The sequence below is a fragment of the Myiozetetes cayanensis genome, unplaced genomic scaffold (genome assembly GCF_022539395.1).
Source record: "Myiozetetes cayanensis isolate MyiCay16 unplaced genomic scaffold, myiCay2020 scf14, whole genome shotgun sequence".
NCBI classification, from domain to species: Eukaryota; Metazoa; Chordata; class Aves; order Passeriformes; family Tyrannidae; genus Myiozetetes; species Myiozetetes cayanensis.
In genome coordinates this window covers 3,920,132-3,936,904 of record NW_026087048.1, presented here as the reverse complement: position 1 = coordinate 3,936,904, position 16,773 = coordinate 3,920,132, and the positions used below count along the sequence as shown (strand labels likewise).

At 57.7% G+C, this 16,773-nt stretch overlaps 2 protein-coding genes across 2 annotated transcripts; one reads left to right on the top strand and one right to left on the bottom strand.

The window, feature by feature from the left end:
• Positions 1-1,346: 1,346 nt before the first annotated feature.
• LOXL1 (lysyl oxidase like 1) lies at positions 1,347-10,985 on the top strand. Its single transcript, XM_050309711.1, has 7 exons — positions 1,347-2,352; positions 8,020-8,128; positions 8,944-9,081; positions 9,381-9,537; positions 9,621-9,716; positions 9,916-10,031; positions 10,306-10,985. The coding sequence occupies exons 1-7, from the start codon at positions 1,347-1,349 to the stop codon at positions 10,310-10,312; spliced, it is 1,629 nt and encodes a 542-aa protein (XP_050165668.1). The 3' UTR covers positions 10,313-10,985.
• A 1,819-nt stretch (positions 10,986-12,804) lies between these two features.
• LOC126636935 (zona pellucida sperm-binding protein 3-like) lies at positions 12,805-15,348 on the bottom strand. The gene is made up of 9 exons (XM_050309710.1): positions 14,980-15,348; positions 14,405-14,523; positions 14,213-14,316; positions 13,853-14,030; positions 13,649-13,769; positions 13,471-13,562; positions 13,166-13,302; positions 12,982-13,092; positions 12,805-12,929 (listed from the first exon to the last, which is right to left on the bottom strand). Exons 1-9 carry the CDS (start codon positions 15,346-15,348, stop codon positions 12,805-12,807), a joined length of 1,356 nt encoding a protein of 451 aa, XP_050165667.1.
• Positions 15,349-16,773: the final 1,425 nt, after the last annotated feature.

Genomic DNA, 16,773 nt, shown 5'->3' with positions numbered 1-16,773 from the left:
AATTTCAGGTAAGAATCAGAAATTACAAGCTTTTATTCCCAGTGGATGCACTTCCTCCCAGCTCCTGGAGGGCAGGATCCATGCTGGAAGTAGTTCCTAGGCCCAAAATCCACTAAGTTATCCCCAGTTTTGAAGGCGTGAATCATTCCAGGGTTAAAAAAAAGTGTAAACTGCAAAATTTCAGGTTTTTGTCCATAGTGGATGCCTTTCCTCCTGGCCCCAGGAGGGCAGAATCTGTGCTGGAGGCAGTTCCTAGGACTAAAATCCTTAAAATTGTACCCGGTTTTAAAGGCATGAATCACTCCAGGGTTAAAAACAAATGTAAAAAACCTGAAATGTCAGGGGTTTATCCCCAGTGGATTTATTTTGCTTGGAGGCAGCAGCCCTTCCTCCTGGCTCCTAGAGGGCAGGATCCATTCTAAAGGTGACTACTTGGACCAAAACCCTCAGAAGTCAACCCAGTTTTGAAGGCTTGAATCCTTCTGCAGTTTAAAAATGTGTAAAAACCTGAAATTTCAAATTTTAATCCCTAATGGATGCATTTACTCCCTGCTCAGGGAGGGAAGGATTTGTACTGGATGTGGATCCTAGTACTAAAATCCGTCCCCAGTTTTGAAGGTATGACTCATTCCAGGTTTAAAAAGAAGTGCAGAAATGTGAAATTCCAGGTTTTTATCCCAAGGGAATTCATTTTGCTTAAAGCCAGCACCCTGCAGCCTTTCCTTACAGTTCCTGGAGGGCAGGATCTATGCTACAGGTGGTTCCTGGCACTGAAACCCGCATAATTCAACCCAGTCTTTGATGGTGTGAATCATTCCAGGGTTAAAAAAAGTACCAACCCCAACATTTCACTTTTTTATCCCAAGAGGACCTATTTCCTCCTTGCCCCGGCTCAGGGAGGGAAGGATCCGTGCTGGGGGCGGTTCCTAGGAGTAAAATTCTTAAAACTGTCCCCAGTTTTGAAGGCGTGCATCACTCCAGGGTTAAAAAACCAGAAAAAAAAAAAAGTGCATGAAGGTGAAATCTCAGCTCTCCCTCGGAGTGGATGTACTTCCTCCCGGCTCCTGGCGGGCAAGGACCCGCGCCAGAAGTGGTTCCTGGGACCAAACCCCGCCGAATTCAACCCAAAATTTTGACGGCGTGACTCACCGGAGGGCTGGAGTGAAAAAAAAAAAAAAAAAAAAAAAGCGCCGCGCACCGCAACTCCGAGTTTCCCCGCGCATCCTGCCCCCGCGGGCGGGCGGGCGGGCGGAGGCAGTGCCGGGGCACCCGCGGCGCCGCTCCCGCCCTCGGCCCCGCTCCGTGCGCTCGCTCCGCGGCGCTCGGCGGCGGCGGCGGCGGTCGGGATGGCCCGGAGGGCGGGCTGGGGGCTCTGGGCCGCGCTGGGCTGCGGGCTGTGCCTGCTGGCGGGCGGGCAGGAGCCGTGGCGGCAGCTCATCCAGTGGGAGAACAACGGCCGCGTCTACAGCCTCCTCAACAGCGGCGCCGAGTACGTCCCGCCGGGGCAGGAGCGCCCGCCCGGCAGCCGCTTGTTGCTGGCGGGGGCGGCGGGCAGCGTCCGCCGGCAGGCTCCGGGCTCCGGGACGGTGCGGGGACAGGCGAGACACCCCTTCGGCTTCGGGCAGGTGCCCGAGAACTGGCGGGAGGGCCCGGTGGGCGACGGCGCGGCCGCTCAGCGGCGACCGCCCGCCCGAGCGCGCCAGCCTTCATCCTCAGCGGCGTCAGCATCAGCATCATCCTTCGCGTACGCCTCGGCGGGGCAGCCGCCGTACCCCCAGTACCCCTTCGCCCCGCAGTACGAGCCCTACGAGGCGCCCCGGGCCTACGACGAGGCGTTCACCTATTACCGGAGCGCCGGGACCGGCGGGGCGGCCGTGGCGGCGGGGGCAGCGGCGGGGGCCAGCGTGGTGTACCCCTTCCAGCCCCGCGCCCGCCACGAGGACTACGGCGAGGAGCAGAGCCCCTACAGAGCCCACTACCCACCGCCCGAACGGCCCTACGTGCCCGCCGTGCCCCAGCCGGTGGACGGGCTGGACCGGCGGTATTCCCATAGTTTGTACCACGACACCGGGATTGCGCCGGAGCAGAGCCCGGACTCGTACGCCAACCAACAAGCCGTCAACCACGGCGTGGCCTCCACGGATAACCTCCAAGCGGCCGTCGGGACGGGGTACGGGGGTCAGTACCCGCCCTACGAGCCGCAGCCGCCGTTCCGGGTGGTGGAGCCCTACGGGGTCCCTCGTCCCGAGTCCTACCTGCCCGCCAGGAGCCCTGAAATCCCCCAAGCTGTCCCTGATAGCCAAGCCCGGGTCAGCGTGGGCAGCGTCTACAGGCCCAGCCACGGCGGACGGGGTGAGTTTGGGGGGCACCCCGGGATGGGGGGCAGGTCCCCTGGGTGGGATGTGCCCTGGGTGCTTTGTTATTCCCGAGGGCAGAGTCCCCTTACATCCATGCCTGATGTCAGTCACTCTTCAAGGATGCTGCCCTGGTGTTGTGGGGACAACCGTGACTGAGAGGTCACCGAGGGGCTGTTGGAGACCCTACATATTTTAGGAATGATGTTTGAGGTGGTGAAGAACAGAGAGGAAAGGGAAAGGGTGTGAAGGAGCAAATCCCAGTGTGGGGTCTGGGCTTGATGTGGACCTGTGCCCTGTCCCAGGTCATCCCGTGCTCGTGGGGTGGGCCTATGCCATGTCCCAGGTCATCTCATACTTGTGGGATGGGTCTGTGCTTGGCATGAGGGGACACTGTGCTCGTGGGGTGGGTATGTGCCATGTCCCAGGCCACCCTGCCTGTGTGGGGTGGGTCTGTGCCGTGGGCTGGGGTCACACCGTGCTCCTTGGATGCCTGGATGCCACATCTCAGGTCATCCTGTATCCACGGGGTGGCTGTGTGCCGTGGGTTGGGGGCTTGCCATGCTCCTGGGGTAGGACAGTGCTGTATCCTGGTCACGCTGGCCATGTGCCCTGTGCTGGGTACGCTCAGCTCACAGATGGATGGATGGATGGATGGATGGATGGATGGATGGATGGATGGATAGATCTGCACTGCCTCAGCCAGGCCAGTTGCCCCCAGCTCTCCCCCCGTGCTGGCAGCACCGGGGCCGCAGCAGGGGACCGAGGTCGCAGCAGGGACACCCTTGTTTCACGTCCCACTGACCCCGATCCTGGTGAAATCCTGTGGCTTTTGGCTGAGCCTCACCAAGAGTGTTTTTTGCTCCGTGGTGAGTTTGGAAGCAAGGCTGGAGGGTGTGAGGAGCAGCAGCCTGGGGGATCAGCCTTATCCCTTGGGAAGCCCATCTCAGCTGGAGCCTCTGACCAGTCTGACCCCATGACCCATCCAGCCTCATCCCTGGTTTCTGGGAAAAACCCATCCCAGAGGATTTGGGCTGGGGGAAGCGTTTGTCCCAGCCCTGCCTGTTGCATGTGAGTGAGTAAACACAGCAAGAGCAGCCGGGCTGGGTCAGCCCAAGGTCCATCTGGGAAAGAGCTCAGGGACAGGGTTTGTGCAGAGAGGATCTTCCTCTGGATCCCTGCCGGCCCCACCAGGAGCAGCCTCTCCTGCTCGGCCTGGGATGTGGGGGGCAATGGGTACCGGGGGTGAGGGATGAGGGGGGTGAAGTATGTGAGGATGGGGGATGCAGGGGCGAGGGATGCAGGGAGGAGGAATGCTGGCAGTCCTGTCTCTGCGAGGGACGCCTGGGGACAGCTGCCCTGCAGATGACCCAGAGCAGCAGAGGGAAATGGGAAGATGCCTGCCAAGTTTATCGTCTCCCTGTTGGCAACGGCTGTGTCCTTCAAGGATCCGTGGAAGCTGGGCCAGGAGGTGACAGTGCTGTGGCTCCACTGGGGGAATCAGGGTGCTCGTGGGTGGGTCAGCAACCCTCGCCGCTCCATCCACAGGACACTCACCTCTCAGTGCTGGAGCCCCTGGCCCCCTGCCTCATGATTTTCCTTAATAAATCTAAAGACAGGAATAAAGATCATCCAAGCAATTTAGAGAGGTGGCCTGGCCTCTCCTCTGGGTCACTTGTTGCTCTCTCCAGCTGGGCTTTGTTTAGGGAAAGCTGTCACCTCCCTGGGGCTCACCAAAAGCCCCTCCAAACCTGTCACCCACAGGGCCACCCTTCGGGATGGTTTCTTAATTGGTCAAAACACTTCATAAAGCCGAATCAGATGTTAATTATGCATCTAAGCTCTTTAAGAGCCTCTTAATCCCACCCGGCTCTGCAAGGAATGTGCAGCATTCCTGGCCCCTCGCTGGGGTACCTGGGGGGTTAATTAAGCAATTAGATCCCACCAGCTTTTATGAGAGGGTTTATTGGGGCTTGTGGGAGCATGGTGGATTGTCCACCTCCCTCCACCCAAACCAGATGGAGATATCTTGGAAGATGAGTTGGAAGAGTTTCCAGTCATAAATCTGTAGGTGACCAAGCCATGGTTGGGGTGCGAGAGAAGCATCTCTCTGTGTGTTGGCTGAGGGAGGGGGACTCTGGGCCAAGGAGATGGGGAGGAGACCCCAGAAGTCTTTATGTCTTCTGCTTATGACCCAGGGGTCACCCAAGTCTTGCTCTGGCGCTGTGTCACCTCAGGTCCAAGTGTCTCCCCTCTCACGGGGTTTGGACAAGGTGCCGGTTCCCAACAGGGCTTCCCACTCTTGACTGACCCCTAGGAGGCATCTCCAGGGGCTTCCTAACCCTGACCCCGACTTGGACCCCATCTCCCGGGGCTTCTCACCCTGACCCCTACCAGGTCCTCTCCAGGGGCTTCCTCACCCTGACCCCAACTTGGACCCCATCTCCCGAAGGGTTTTTCACCTTGACCTCATGGAATGGATCACCCAGGGTTGGTTTTGGAATGAAAGTGGGTTTGGGGAATCCCATGGGGTGACAGGGATTTTGTTACCCACTCAACTTTAGTTGTGGTAACACCTGGGGTGCCATCACCCGTGGATGGGGCCCCTGGGCCAGGAGATGATGGTCTTCCTGTGAATACCTTCCTTTGGTGGGTTTGGAGGTCAGTTTTGGGTTGATTTGAGGTGTTTAACAACCAGCTGGGATTCCCAAGATTCAGTGAGGATGAAGGGGGGTGTCAGGAGGTGCTGGAGGAGGGATTTTGCAGGGATGGGGTGGGATGGGATGAGATGGGATGGGATGGATAGGATGGGATGGGATGGGATGAAAGGGTGCACCACAGGGTGGTGGAGTAGGGATGTTGTGGGGGTGCTGCATGGATAGGATGGCATGGCATGGCATGGCATGGCATGGCATGAAGGGGTGTATCATGAGGTGGTAGATGAGGGATGCTGTGGGGATGGGATGGGGGAATGAAGGGGTGCATTGGTGCTGGAACCAGGGTTCTGCAGGGATGATATGGGATGGGATGATACGGGATGGGATGAAGGAATAATGGGGTCTCAGTCACTCAGAGTGTCCCTGTGTCCCCATCCCCACTGCTAAAACCACCCTACTTTGGTGCTCCTGCCTCTCCAGGGCTGGGACCCAGCACTGCCGGGCACAGGGAGGAGAAGCAGCTGCCCTCTCAGAAAACTGCTGGAGCCGGGATTTTTGGGCTAAGCCCGGCACACCTGCACAAACAGCACGGCGGGAGCGGGCCGGCCTTTTTTTATTATTCTAATTTTCACGGTGAAGAAGAAGGAAATCTTCTCTGGCAGCTCCCAGGGCAGGCCGAGGGGCCGAGGAGGAAAAACAAACATTTCCCTGCTGTGGTTGTCCCGTTTCAGAGGCGATGGCGGGGGGGCTGCCAGGGCTCTCACTTGCAGGAGGTGGGAAAATGCTGGCTCAGCAAAAAAAAAAAAAAAAATCAGGATTTGGCCAGCTGGGACTGGGACAGTCGGGTTCCCCGCTGTGCTGAGGGGACATTTGTAGGGTGGTGAGGCCGGGTCCTGCCATCCCATTAACTCCAGCGACTCCGGTGCTTGCGGTTTGACCCTTCACTGCCGAAAATCAGGCGTGAGACCCTACAATAACAACGGGGCCATCCAGGGCGAGCTCCGTCGTGGGGGGAAAATAAAACTCCCCGTTGGTAAAGGAGTCGGATTTCTCTCTGGAGCGTCCAAGAATTTATTATAAACAACAGTGGGGAGGAAAAGCTGTTTTATAAATGATGACAAATGTTCCTCTCGCAGGCCCGGGGTCGTTCTCCATTGCTTTTTTGTTATTAATTTTTTCAAGGGAGGGGGGAAAAATGTCTTTCCAAGCTCTCCTGATTTTCTTGCCCCCGGCTTGTGAGGCCCCCCCTGGGTATTACATCAGCAGCGATGACCAAGCGAGTGGGGCAGGAAACGAGCTCCAATGGAGTGACGTGATCCCTCGAGGGAAGGCAGGCCCAGAAACAAGGAGGCATTGTTCTTCTTGTCCAAGGAAAAATAGGGGAAAAAAAGAGAAAAAAAAAAAGGAAATGTGATGTAAACTGTCTGGGGGCAAAGAGCGGGTGGGGCTGGAGCCCCTGGGTGTCTTGAGAGGGGATGGGGACAAGGATGAAGATGGGATTGGGGATGAAGATGATGGGGATGAGAGGGGGGACAGGAACCAAGGTAGGGATGGGCAGGAAGGTGAGGATGGGAGAGGGGTGGGCAAGAGGAGATGAGGATGAGGAGTGATGATGGGGATGAAGATGGAAACGGGACTGGGGATGGGCACAAGGAGGGGGATGCAGAAGAGGATGAGGGTTGAAGATAGGGATGGTGATGAGGATAGGAATGAGGTTGGGAACAGGGATCGGGATGAGGAAGGGGCTGGGTGTGAGGATGGGGATGAGGAAGGGGATGAGGTTGAGGGGTGAAGATGGGGATGGGAATGAGGATGAGGACTGGGACAGGGATGGGGAGGAAGATAGGGATGAAGACAGGGATGAGAATTAGGAGAGGGATGGGCATGACGACAGGCATGGGAAGGGAATGAGGATTGGCAGTGAAGATAGGAATGGCCTTGAAGATGGGGACGAGAATGGGGATGGGGATGAGGAGGAGAGTGGGAATGACAATTGGGATGGGCATGTGGAAAAGGAGTGAGTGTGGCAATGGGATGGGGACAAGGGTGGGGACAAGGACAGGGGATGAGGGTGGAGATTGGTTGTGGATGGGGATGGGCAGGAGGACAGGGATGGGGATGAGGACAGGGATAAGGATGGGAATGGGGATAGGCTGGCAATCCTGTAGGAAGGACAGATTCTAAGAAGAGGTTGTAGGGGAGCAGGACTTTGCAGAGGGCTGGCAGAAGGGAAACTGAGGCACAGAGTGTCTGGGGAGCATCCTCCACTCTCCCAATCCTCCTTGAGGGGCAGATGCCGGGGCACTTTCTGGGCCAATGGTGGCGGAGGAGCCTTTGGGAAGGGGAGGTGTGAAGGGGAGTTGCTGGGGGGGAAGTTCCAGCTCCATTAGGGCTCCATAATAGTTTTGGAAACTGAGGCAGCCCCTGCCTGTCTCTACATCTGTCTGTCTGTCTGTCACAGGTCACTTCAGTGTGACCCCAAGCACAGGGAACTGTTGAGAATTCAAGGAGATGAGGGATAACAGCAAGGGCTTCCTGGGGTTAGCTCTGCAGTTTTGCCCCTGTTTTGGGGTGAAAAACAGGAAACAGGGAAGGAAATAGGGATTCTCCTATCTTGGGGGTCATGGGGGTCATGTCACCCCTGTCCCTGACTGCCACAGGGGCTCAGGGGAACCCCAAAATCCCTCTCAGGGGGCCAGGCAGGGCTGAGTGTAATCGCTTCCAGGAGGATGGGTTGAGCAATCCCGCTGTAGGGAAATGGAGGACTGGGCTTTGCCAGCGGGAGCTGCGAGGGAAGGGGAGGGGAAGGGAGGATTTTCCATCTGCAGCTTAAGATTAAAAAAACGTGGTGGTGACCGAAGGAAAGCTTCCCCCCCACCCCGCCTTGGCTGCTTCGAGGAGAGGACTGTGGTGTCCCCAAGCCTTGTCACCAAGCCCTGTCCCTGCCCTCAGGGCTGTCCCCAAGCCCTGTCCCTGTCCTCAGGGCTGTCCTCCTCTCCTCCTGGCAGGTCTCCCTGACTTGGTGCCGGACCCCAACTATGTGCAAGCGTCCACCTACGTGCAGCGAGCTCACCTGTACTCGCTGCGCTGCGCCGCCGAGGAGAAGTGCCTGGCCAGGTAGGAGCAGCTTTCCTGGGAATGAGATGTGTCCCGGGATGAGGGGGACATGGGGACACAGGGGGAAGAAAGGAGGGGAAATGGGGCAACGGGTTGTGGGGAGATGGGTGGAGAGAGGGGGGACCTGGAGAGTGGAATGGGTGATATGCTGATAGGGGAGGAGAATGAAGGCAGGGGATGAAAGGGGAAAGGGAAGGAGAGGGGAAAGCAAGGAGGGAAGGGGAAGGAGGAGAAGGATGGAGGGCAGGAGAAAGGGAAGAGGAAAGGGGAAAAGGAAGAATAGGAAAGAGGGGTGGGGAAGGGAATGATAGGGAAGAGGAAAAGGGAAAGAGAAGAGGGATGGGAAAGAAGGAGGAGGATGAGGGAAAGGATGGAGGAGAAGAAGGAAAGGGAAAAGGGAAGGGGAAAGGAGGATGAATGAAAGAAGTGAATGGGAGAAGGAAAGGAGAAAGGGAAGCAAAGAGGGAAGGGGAAAGGAAAGGGGAAGGAGAAGGATGAAGGAAAGAGGTAAGGAGAGCAAAGAGAAAAGGGGAAGAAGGTTGAAGGAGAAGAGGGGAAAGGAGAGAAGGAAAGAGGGAAGGGGAAAGGGAAGAGCAAAGCAAAGCATGATGGAAGGTGTATGGTGGGTACTGCTTCTCTCCTTTTTTCATCATTTCCTTTTCCACGGAGGGAACTCTCCCTACAGAGGCACTTGCTGAAGATTTTCCTCCTCAGGGTGCCAGGGCTGACACTCCACCCTGCACCTGGGGGGCTTCTGTCCCCCAGGGGGCTGGGGCTGAGGGGACACTGGGTTTGACCCTCCCTGATGTCCCCAGCACCGCCTACACCCCTGAAGCCACTGACTACGACGTGCGGGTGCTGCTGCGGTTTCCCCAGCGGGTGAAGAACCAGGGCACGGCCGATTTCCTGCCCAGCCGGCCCCGGCACAGCTGGGAGTGGCACAGCTGCCACCAGTGAGTGTCCCCACCCCACCTCCCCTCCTCCAACCAACAGTTTGGCGGCAGCTTTAAGGCTTTTTAAAGGCATTTGCCCCGTTTCATGGCTTTGCTTTGAGGTCTTGGTGGGAGGGGGTCACCTTTCAATTGCTTCTTGTCCCCAGAGCCACCATGCTCCTGCAATTAATGTCCCCAAGGAGGGAGCTGGAAAGCTGCTGTGGACCCAGCATTGACAAGAAGCCCCTAAAAATCACATCTGGGGAGGGAGTGGCATCATTCTAGGGGGTCACCTGACTGCCACCCCCCTCCATCCCCAGGCACTACCACAGCATGGATGAGTTTAGCCACTATGACCTGCTGGATGCCAGCACAGGCAAGAAGGTGGCCGAGGGCCACAAGGCCAGTTTCTGCCTGGAGGACACCACCTGTGATTTCGGCAACCTGAAGCGCTACGCCTGCACCTCCCACACCCAGGTGACCTTGGGGGGCCCGGGAGAAGAGGCTGCTCGGGGTTCACCCCCTCCCCAGCACACCTGAACCCCCTTTTCTCCTCACAGGGCCTGAGCCCGGGTTGCTATGACACCTACAATGCCGACATCGACTGCCAGTGGATCGATATAACGGATGTGCAGCCGGGGAACTATGTCTTGAAGGTGGCCAGGGGCTTCGGGGGAGATCTTTGGGGCGAATATTCCCAGTTTGGGATTGGCTTGGGATCTTCCAACCATCTCGTTCTGGACTTTCTTTGGTGGCATCCCTTTAACGTGGGTTTTGGTGCTGCTTGTCCCCCCCCTTACTAATTTTTTTTCGGGGGGGGGGGGGGTCTTTTCCTTCCCTTTTGCCTGTTTTTAGGTTCAGGTGAACCCCAAATACATCGTCCTGGAGTCAGACTTCACCAACAACGTGGTGAGGTGCAACATCCACTACACCGGGCGCTATGTCTCCACGACAAACTGCAAGATTTCCCAGTAAGGAGATGGCCATGTGTCCTTCCCTGTCCTTCTCTTCCCTATGTCCTGCTCTGTTCTTCCCTTGGCACACCAGAAAAAAAAACCTGGGGATCGGACCTGAGTGGTTTAATTCCTTTTCTCCTCCCTTCCATTTGTGTTTTCTCTGTGAACATTAGAATAAAAAAAAAAAAGAAGTTGGATTTGGCCAATGGTGGGGCTGGGGCTTGGTGTCCCGCTCCCTTTTGGGATGTTGATACTGGATCTTCTGGGATTTTGTTTTCTTTTCTTTCAGATCTTGATGGGAGCAGGGCCAGAGGGATGTCACCTGCCTCAGCCTCTGTCCCCCTCTTCAGAAAGAAAGCCTGAGCTCCTCTGCCCCACCAGAGACCCCGGAGCCCACCAGCAGCTCCTCAAGACCGCCCTCCCCCTGAAAAACCCCCCATGCCTTCACATTAAAAGGAGGGGAAGCCAGAATGACTCTTTGAAATTTTTTTTATACTTAACTTTTCTTTTATCTTGGTTTTTTACCGTTTTCTGAGGGGATCCAGTGCTGGGTTTTAGCTGGAATAAAGGCAGGGACCCATAAGTGCTGTATGATGATGTAAATGCATATTAGCTTTATAGTTCTTAACCACTTTGGCATTTTCTGGGGTAGGGGGGTCTCCAGCCATGCCGTGTTTCCCCAGGGGGAAGAAGACAGCCTGGATTTGGAGGTGCTGCCCCAGGAAGGATGCTTGAGCCCTCTTTTTGAGGTGGCTGCCACGCCGGGGTGCTCCAGACACTTCTGGGACCAAAGGTGCTGGAAATCCCATCACCTTTAATGGAGAAGTCTCTCCATCTGCCCAGCTTTTATAAACACGGAGAGTCCTTGAGATGACTGGAAGTCTTGGTTTATTATTTTTATTTTTAATTATGTTATTGTTATTTTCACAAGCTTTAAAACCAGAAACCATTAAAACACGTTGCTTTGGAGGGGTTGGTGTTTAACTGAGGCCATGGTGGCACCACAAAGACCCACTGAGGGATATCCCCAGATGTCCTTGGGCCATCCAGGATGGGAATCTCTGCCGAGAGACGACTGTTGTCCTTTAATCCTGGATGCTGGAGACCAAAGGGCATAACCCATGGGGAAATGGGAAGGATGGACTCCCCAGGACACCCCCAGTGCTCGTTGCTGCCTGCCTGGACTGGGAGGGGGTGTGGGACACGGCCACCGTCTTGTGACATCCCATGGCTCTGGGAGCTGCAGCCCTGTCACCACACCCCACTGCATGGTCCTTCCCCCACCTTGCATATCCTGTCTCCCCCCAAGCCCTGTCTCCCTGTCATCCACTCCTGTCCCCACCTCCTCCTGTATCCCTAAGCCCTATATTCTCCTCATTCACTCCTGTCCCCCTCAAGCCCTGTGTCCCCCTCATCCACTCCTGTCCCCCTCAAGTCCTGTGTCCCCCTCATTCACTCCTGTCCTCCCCATTCACTCCTGTCCCCCCCCAAGCCCTGTGTCCTCCCCATTCACTCCTGTCCCCCCCCAAGCCCTGTGTCCTCCTCATTCACTCCTGTCTCCCCTAAGCCCTGTCTCCCCCTCATTTGCTCCTGTCCCCTTCACTCGCTCGTGTCCCCCCACCTAGCCCTGTGTCCCCCTCCTCCACTCCATCCCCCGCTGTCTCCCCCGTCCGCAAATCACGCCCCCTGTTAGCCGCGCCTCTCTCCCCGCCCCTATAAGCACGGCCCGCGCCACTCCCCGCCCCTCCCTCCCTTTCCCAATCCGGTTCCCGCACAAGGCCTGGTCCCGGAGGCCCATCCCCGGGCTCCGGCAGCGATGTCGCCGCGGAGCGCAGCGCGGGGCCGGGCCGATCGCAGGGCCGGGCCGGGTTGATCGCAGGGCCGGGCCGGGTTGATCGCAGGGCCGGGCCGGGGCAGGCGGGAGTGACCCGGCGGCTGCAGTGCCCACGCGTGGCCGGGAGGCGGCGATCGTGCGGCGCGGGACGGGCCCGGGACCGGAGGGTATCTGGAGCTTAAACTCTTGTAATTAAAGACAATAAAGGTGTTGTGTGCTCCTACTATTATTCTACTACTATTATTTTATCCTAGTATTGTATTATTATTTTATGGTATTATCGTATTTTAGCTCTGTTATTCTGATATTCTCACTTTTTTTTTTTTTTTTTATTCTATTATATTGTTATTACGTATACAATGTTTGTTAAAGGAAAGTTGTAGGGCAGGGGCTGGGCCTGAAACAGCGACTGCGGGGCTGGAGGGGACATGAAGGCCCTGGGGCTGAGCCAGACCCAAAACGATGTTGGAGTGATGGAAATGCTAGGGCTGGAGCTGAAATAAATCCCGTGGGAAAGGGGATGGAGCTGTCTGGGAGGGGGTCCCAGGCACTAAACGCCATCTGAGAGGTCTGTAGAGGCTGGTCCTGGAACCCTGCAGGGCTGGTGCAGCCCAGCTCACCACTGCGATCTTCCAGGCTGGGCCCTGCACCCCGCTCTGATCCCCCTTCCCCCAGGAGCAGTGACAAGGCCAGGAAACCCATCTGGAATTCCTCTAGGGTGAGGGGACTGCCCCCCACCTCCCCCATGATTGGGCCCTTTCCAAAACCGAGCCTCAGCAAGGGCTGAAACCCAGGTGGAGATGTTGGGGCCCTCCCCGGCACTGGGGGCTCCAGCACTCCCATGTCCCAGGGATGGATGCTCCCTCCCAGCCATGTCCCCAGGATGCTGTTGCAGGGGAAGCACCACGGACACGGTTTGTCCTTCCCAGGCTTTATTAGGCTCTGGCCCCACGCTCAGGCCTGAGCACGGGCGCACCTCCTGCGGCCCACGCCGATGGCCAGCACGGCTGCTGCCAGCCCCACGCCAGCCACCACGCAGAGCAGCACCGTCCCCACGCCGAGCACGGCCGTCACCCCGCCTGCAAAATCAAGAGCAGTGTCACCGCTTGCCACTGGGGCCACGTCACAGGGGTACATCAGGTGGGGACTCACCCTGACCACCCTCCTGCTGCCGTCCCCCCGCGCCCAGGTCCCTCGAGAGCAGCACGGGGCCGATGACCACGTCAGCTTCAGCCTCTTTCCCTGGGGAGGAAGGAGCGATGAGGCTTGCCCCCACCACCCCGGGGTGTCCCCTCTGTCCCCACAGGGACCTTACCCTTGGTGTCGTGGCGGCGGAAGCGGCGTCCAGGCCATTGGTCCAGGGGGTTGAGGCTCCGGGAGAGTGCAGGGGACCCGCAGTTGCCCATCTCGCAGCAGCTGCAGATGTCCCGGGTGCCTTCCACGGGTGCCCAGCTGGAGCAGGGTGGGAAGATTGTCACCAGAACCCGCCGTGGCACCCACAGAGCATTCGTGCCCCCCCCAAGTCTGAGTCTGTGACCCATCCCTGTGCCACTCCAGGGCTGTGGGATGCTGGTGGGGACCTTCCTGGGCGTGCCCCATCCTGGCAAGGTGGCTACTCACGTGTTTCTGGCTTTGTTGAAGGAGCAAGCCTTGTTCAGGGGGTCCGGTGTTTGGTCTGCCGGGGTCACCTTCAGGTGACAAGTGATGTAGATCTGTGGGGAGGGAAAGGAGAGAGGTGGGCACCTGCCAGTGGGGACAGCGGCTGGCTTTGGGGCTGGCAGGGGACACGCAGCCTTACCAGGTTCCTGGTGTCCCCTGCGAACCTGAAGACGTCGATCCTGAAGCGCAGCATGTCCTCCCGGGGCCGGGGGGTGATGAAGGCAGAGCTGGTGTCATCCAACCTCCCATCAACCAGGCACCTGGGGTGGGATGGGATGGCGTGGGGTAAGGGGGTCAGCACCACAGTGGATCCCCCCCACACCCCACATGTCTCGGGGCTCACCCATTGAAGTCGATGATGGTGTAGTGGGGCGAGGAGTCAGCGCCGGGGCTGAGGGCGGCCACACAGCTGTCCACGAACAGCCGCAGCGGCACGTGGCTCTCGGTGCCCACCTCCGCTTGGATGTTGAGGACATCGCCCAGCTGGAAACCGGTGAAGGGTCTCTCAGCACTCCAGTCCTCTGTAAGGGGTGATGATAAAGAGGGGGTGGCTCTGCTTGTCCCCAGGTTCTCATGGGAGCAAAGTCCAAAAGCAGGAGTGGAGGGGTTTGCCATGGAGTTCCCAGCGGGGTGCTGGGAGATCTCTTGCAGTGGGAAAAGGTGGGAAATCCCCATCCACGAGTCAGTATGGCTTCCTACCTACCATTCATGAGGCGCAGGGAGAACACCAGCTTCTCCTCTGCTGACAGCGTGGAGCTGAAGGGAGCCCAGGTGGGCCGGATGGCATTGCTGCTCACGTTCTCCCTCCTGGATAGGGAGCACTGTGCATCAGGATACAGCCCCATGCTGATCCCCAAGGAGCAGGGCGGGGGTAAGAAGGGCAGGAAGGCCTCACCTGGGGTAGTGGCACTCGATGGGGATGATGGCAGGGTTGGTGCGGATGATGACAGGGTTGCTGGCAGGGCTGGGGTCGTAGTTGAGCAGCGTGCGGTAAATGAGGGAATCTGGTGTGATCTGGGCACAAAAACATTGAAATACCATTGGAGAGGCCACTCCCCACCCTCAGCACCACCACCAGGCCATGCATCCAGCCTTTCCCAACTGGAAATGCTGGGGAAATCCAAAAAAAGGGGGAGAAAGGGCATGGAGAAGGAGCCCTGCTCTGTCCTCAGTGAGTTAAACTAATGGGGTAAAACATGAGTGAAATAGCTTTGTGCTATCTGCATGGCTCCAGCCGAATGGGCAAAGCAGCTGGGGGAAAAATGCTCCAGTTTGGGGCAAATACCTGCTCATCCTTCCCCTGGGCTGTTCCTCAACTATGCTCTGCATCCAGCACCTGGAGCTCCCCCGGCCTCTCAGGGGATGCCCGGTGCAAAGCCCCTGGCTGGAGCTGCTCTGGGAGTGGCGCGGGGAGGGGAGCCAGACGGGATGCCGGGACCGGGGGAAGCGGTGCAAGGAAGAAGGTCTTACCTGTACCGTGCTGCCGCACTCGTGGAGGCCGGCGGTGAAGGTGACGGTGTTGTGGGCGCGGCTCAGCGAGGAATGCTTGCACGCCGCCGGCCCAAGCGTCAGGTCGGCCGCGTTGACCAGGCGGCCGGTGCCGAAGAGGTCCCTGTGCACCGTCACCACCAGCTGAGCCTCCTGGCACTGCACCATCACCGGGTGCTGCCTGTAGGTGCCTGGAGACTGGGAGTCCCCCACCCAGGACCAGGTGCTGGGGTCTGCCCGCGCCTGCCGGCTCGCCTGCTCACCCCAGGAGAAATCCCAGGGTGGGTAGGCAGCCACCTCGCCTGCCGCCCAGCAGAGAAGAGAGAGGATCAAGCTGCTCTCGGGTCCCATCCCTCCTTCTTCCAGCAAACCCTGGCACAGAGAACTGAGGCTGCTCCTTCAACCTTTATATCCCCTCCAGGAGCAGGAGCTGTCTGCCCCCGGGCTCCCGTTTGGGGACCCAGCCCTCGTGGGTGAGGGGAGAGGGGAGGCATGACCCCGTCATTTCCGGGGTGCCGGGACCCCCTGTTCCCGGGCTGCCCAAGGCAAGAGCAAACATCCTCGTCAGCCTCTTTGGGGAAGATGTTTATAAAACTCAGCAGAAGCCGGAGACGGGGAGACGGGTACAAAGTGACTTGTTTAGGTTAGAAGGTGATAAGGGGCTTTTCAAGGCTGCTGCGGGGGTGACAGCAGTGGGGAGAGCAGGGTCCATGATCCCAAATCCCGGGGACCAGCCCAGCCCGGCACCGCTGGCCCCACTGGGACTTTGGTTTTCCGCTCAGATGCTGATGTGCTGGGGGACCAGCAGCCCATGTGCTCACAGTTTGATCCCAAAGGTGGGCTCTGTGCATCCCCCTGCTCTCAGCGGGGCCAGGATGGGGGGGTTGGGTCAGCAGCAATGATGCAGAGCCCTCACCACTGTCACAAGCGTGGCTGTTCTCAGTGGGGGCCCAACATCCCCAGTTTCTGCCTCAGCAGTGAGGTCAGAGCCCCAACCATTTTTATCTCTGTTGCCCTTCCCTGGTTCTTTCCCTTGTGTTTGTTTTGTTGCCTTCAGGAAAAGGGGCCTGGTGAGAACAGGGAAAGCTGCTTAAAAAGAAATCTTATAGATTTTCAAGCCTCATTATTTATTAAACTTATTATTGTGAGGTTATTTAATTATATATATTATTACAAGGCTCTTTATTATTATCATGGAGTTTCTGTCCCTTCTTTTGAGTGTCTTCACTCCTTTTTCCCTGTCAGAGCTCTGCCAGCATCCCCTTGGCTCCATAGGAGGGGTGTTCCATTTCATACCCCAAATCCCTCACCACCTTTCAGGATGTCCCTCGCAAATCTTAGGGACAGAAGAAATGCCCTGATTTGGATGTTTGAGCTGCAACAGCTGAGCCATTTCTGGGAAAAGGAAGAGAAACAGAAAGTTGTGGGGGCAGATGTTGACCAGCCCAATCCTAGCGGAAATCCCACCGGGTTTGGACTTGGGACTGGCTTGCGCCTGACTCGACATCCCCAAAACCCACGCGTGGGGACATTTATGGACTGGTGTAAAACCTCCTGCCTTTCCCTGGGAGTCCATGCCCCATCCCCGTTGCTGCCAGCAGGCCCAGGACTTCTCCATGTTTAAAATACCTTGAAAGTTGCAGTTGCTTGGAAATGCCGGGGATTCCAGAGGCTGAGCTCCTGCGTCAGGGAGATAACGGCCGCAGGCGATGGTGATTCACTAAATATGCGGCTGCCCCCCTCCCGGGGGAAGAATCTCTGCTCAGCTGAGTCCTT

Bases quoted from the DNA above. Each gene is read 5' to 3' on its own strand.
- LOXL1 (XM_050309711.1), top strand. From the start codon at position 1,347: ATGGCCCGGAGGGCGGGCTGGGGGCTCTGGGCCGCGCTGGGCTGCGGG. The intron at 9,538-9,620 runs GTGACCTTGGGG...TTCTCCTCACAG, and splicing joins CCTGCACCTCCCACACCCAG to GGCCTGAGCCCGGGTTGCTA. The intron at 9,717-9,915 runs GTGGCCAGGGGC...GCCTGTTTTTAG, and splicing joins CGGGGAACTATGTCTTGAAG to GTTCAGGTGAACCCCAAATA.
- LOC126636935 (XM_050309710.1), bottom strand. From the start codon at position 15,348: ATGGGACCCGAGAGCAGCTTGATCCTCTCTCTTCTCTGCTGGGCGGCA. The intron at 13,770-13,852 runs GTGAGCCCCGAG...ATCCCACCCCAG, and splicing joins ACCATCATCGACTTCAATGG to GTGCCTGGTTGATGGGAGGT. The intron at 13,093-13,165 runs GTAAGGTCCCTG...CTTCCTCCCCAG, and splicing joins CCGCCGCCACGACACCAAGG to GGAAAGAGGCTGAAGCTGAC.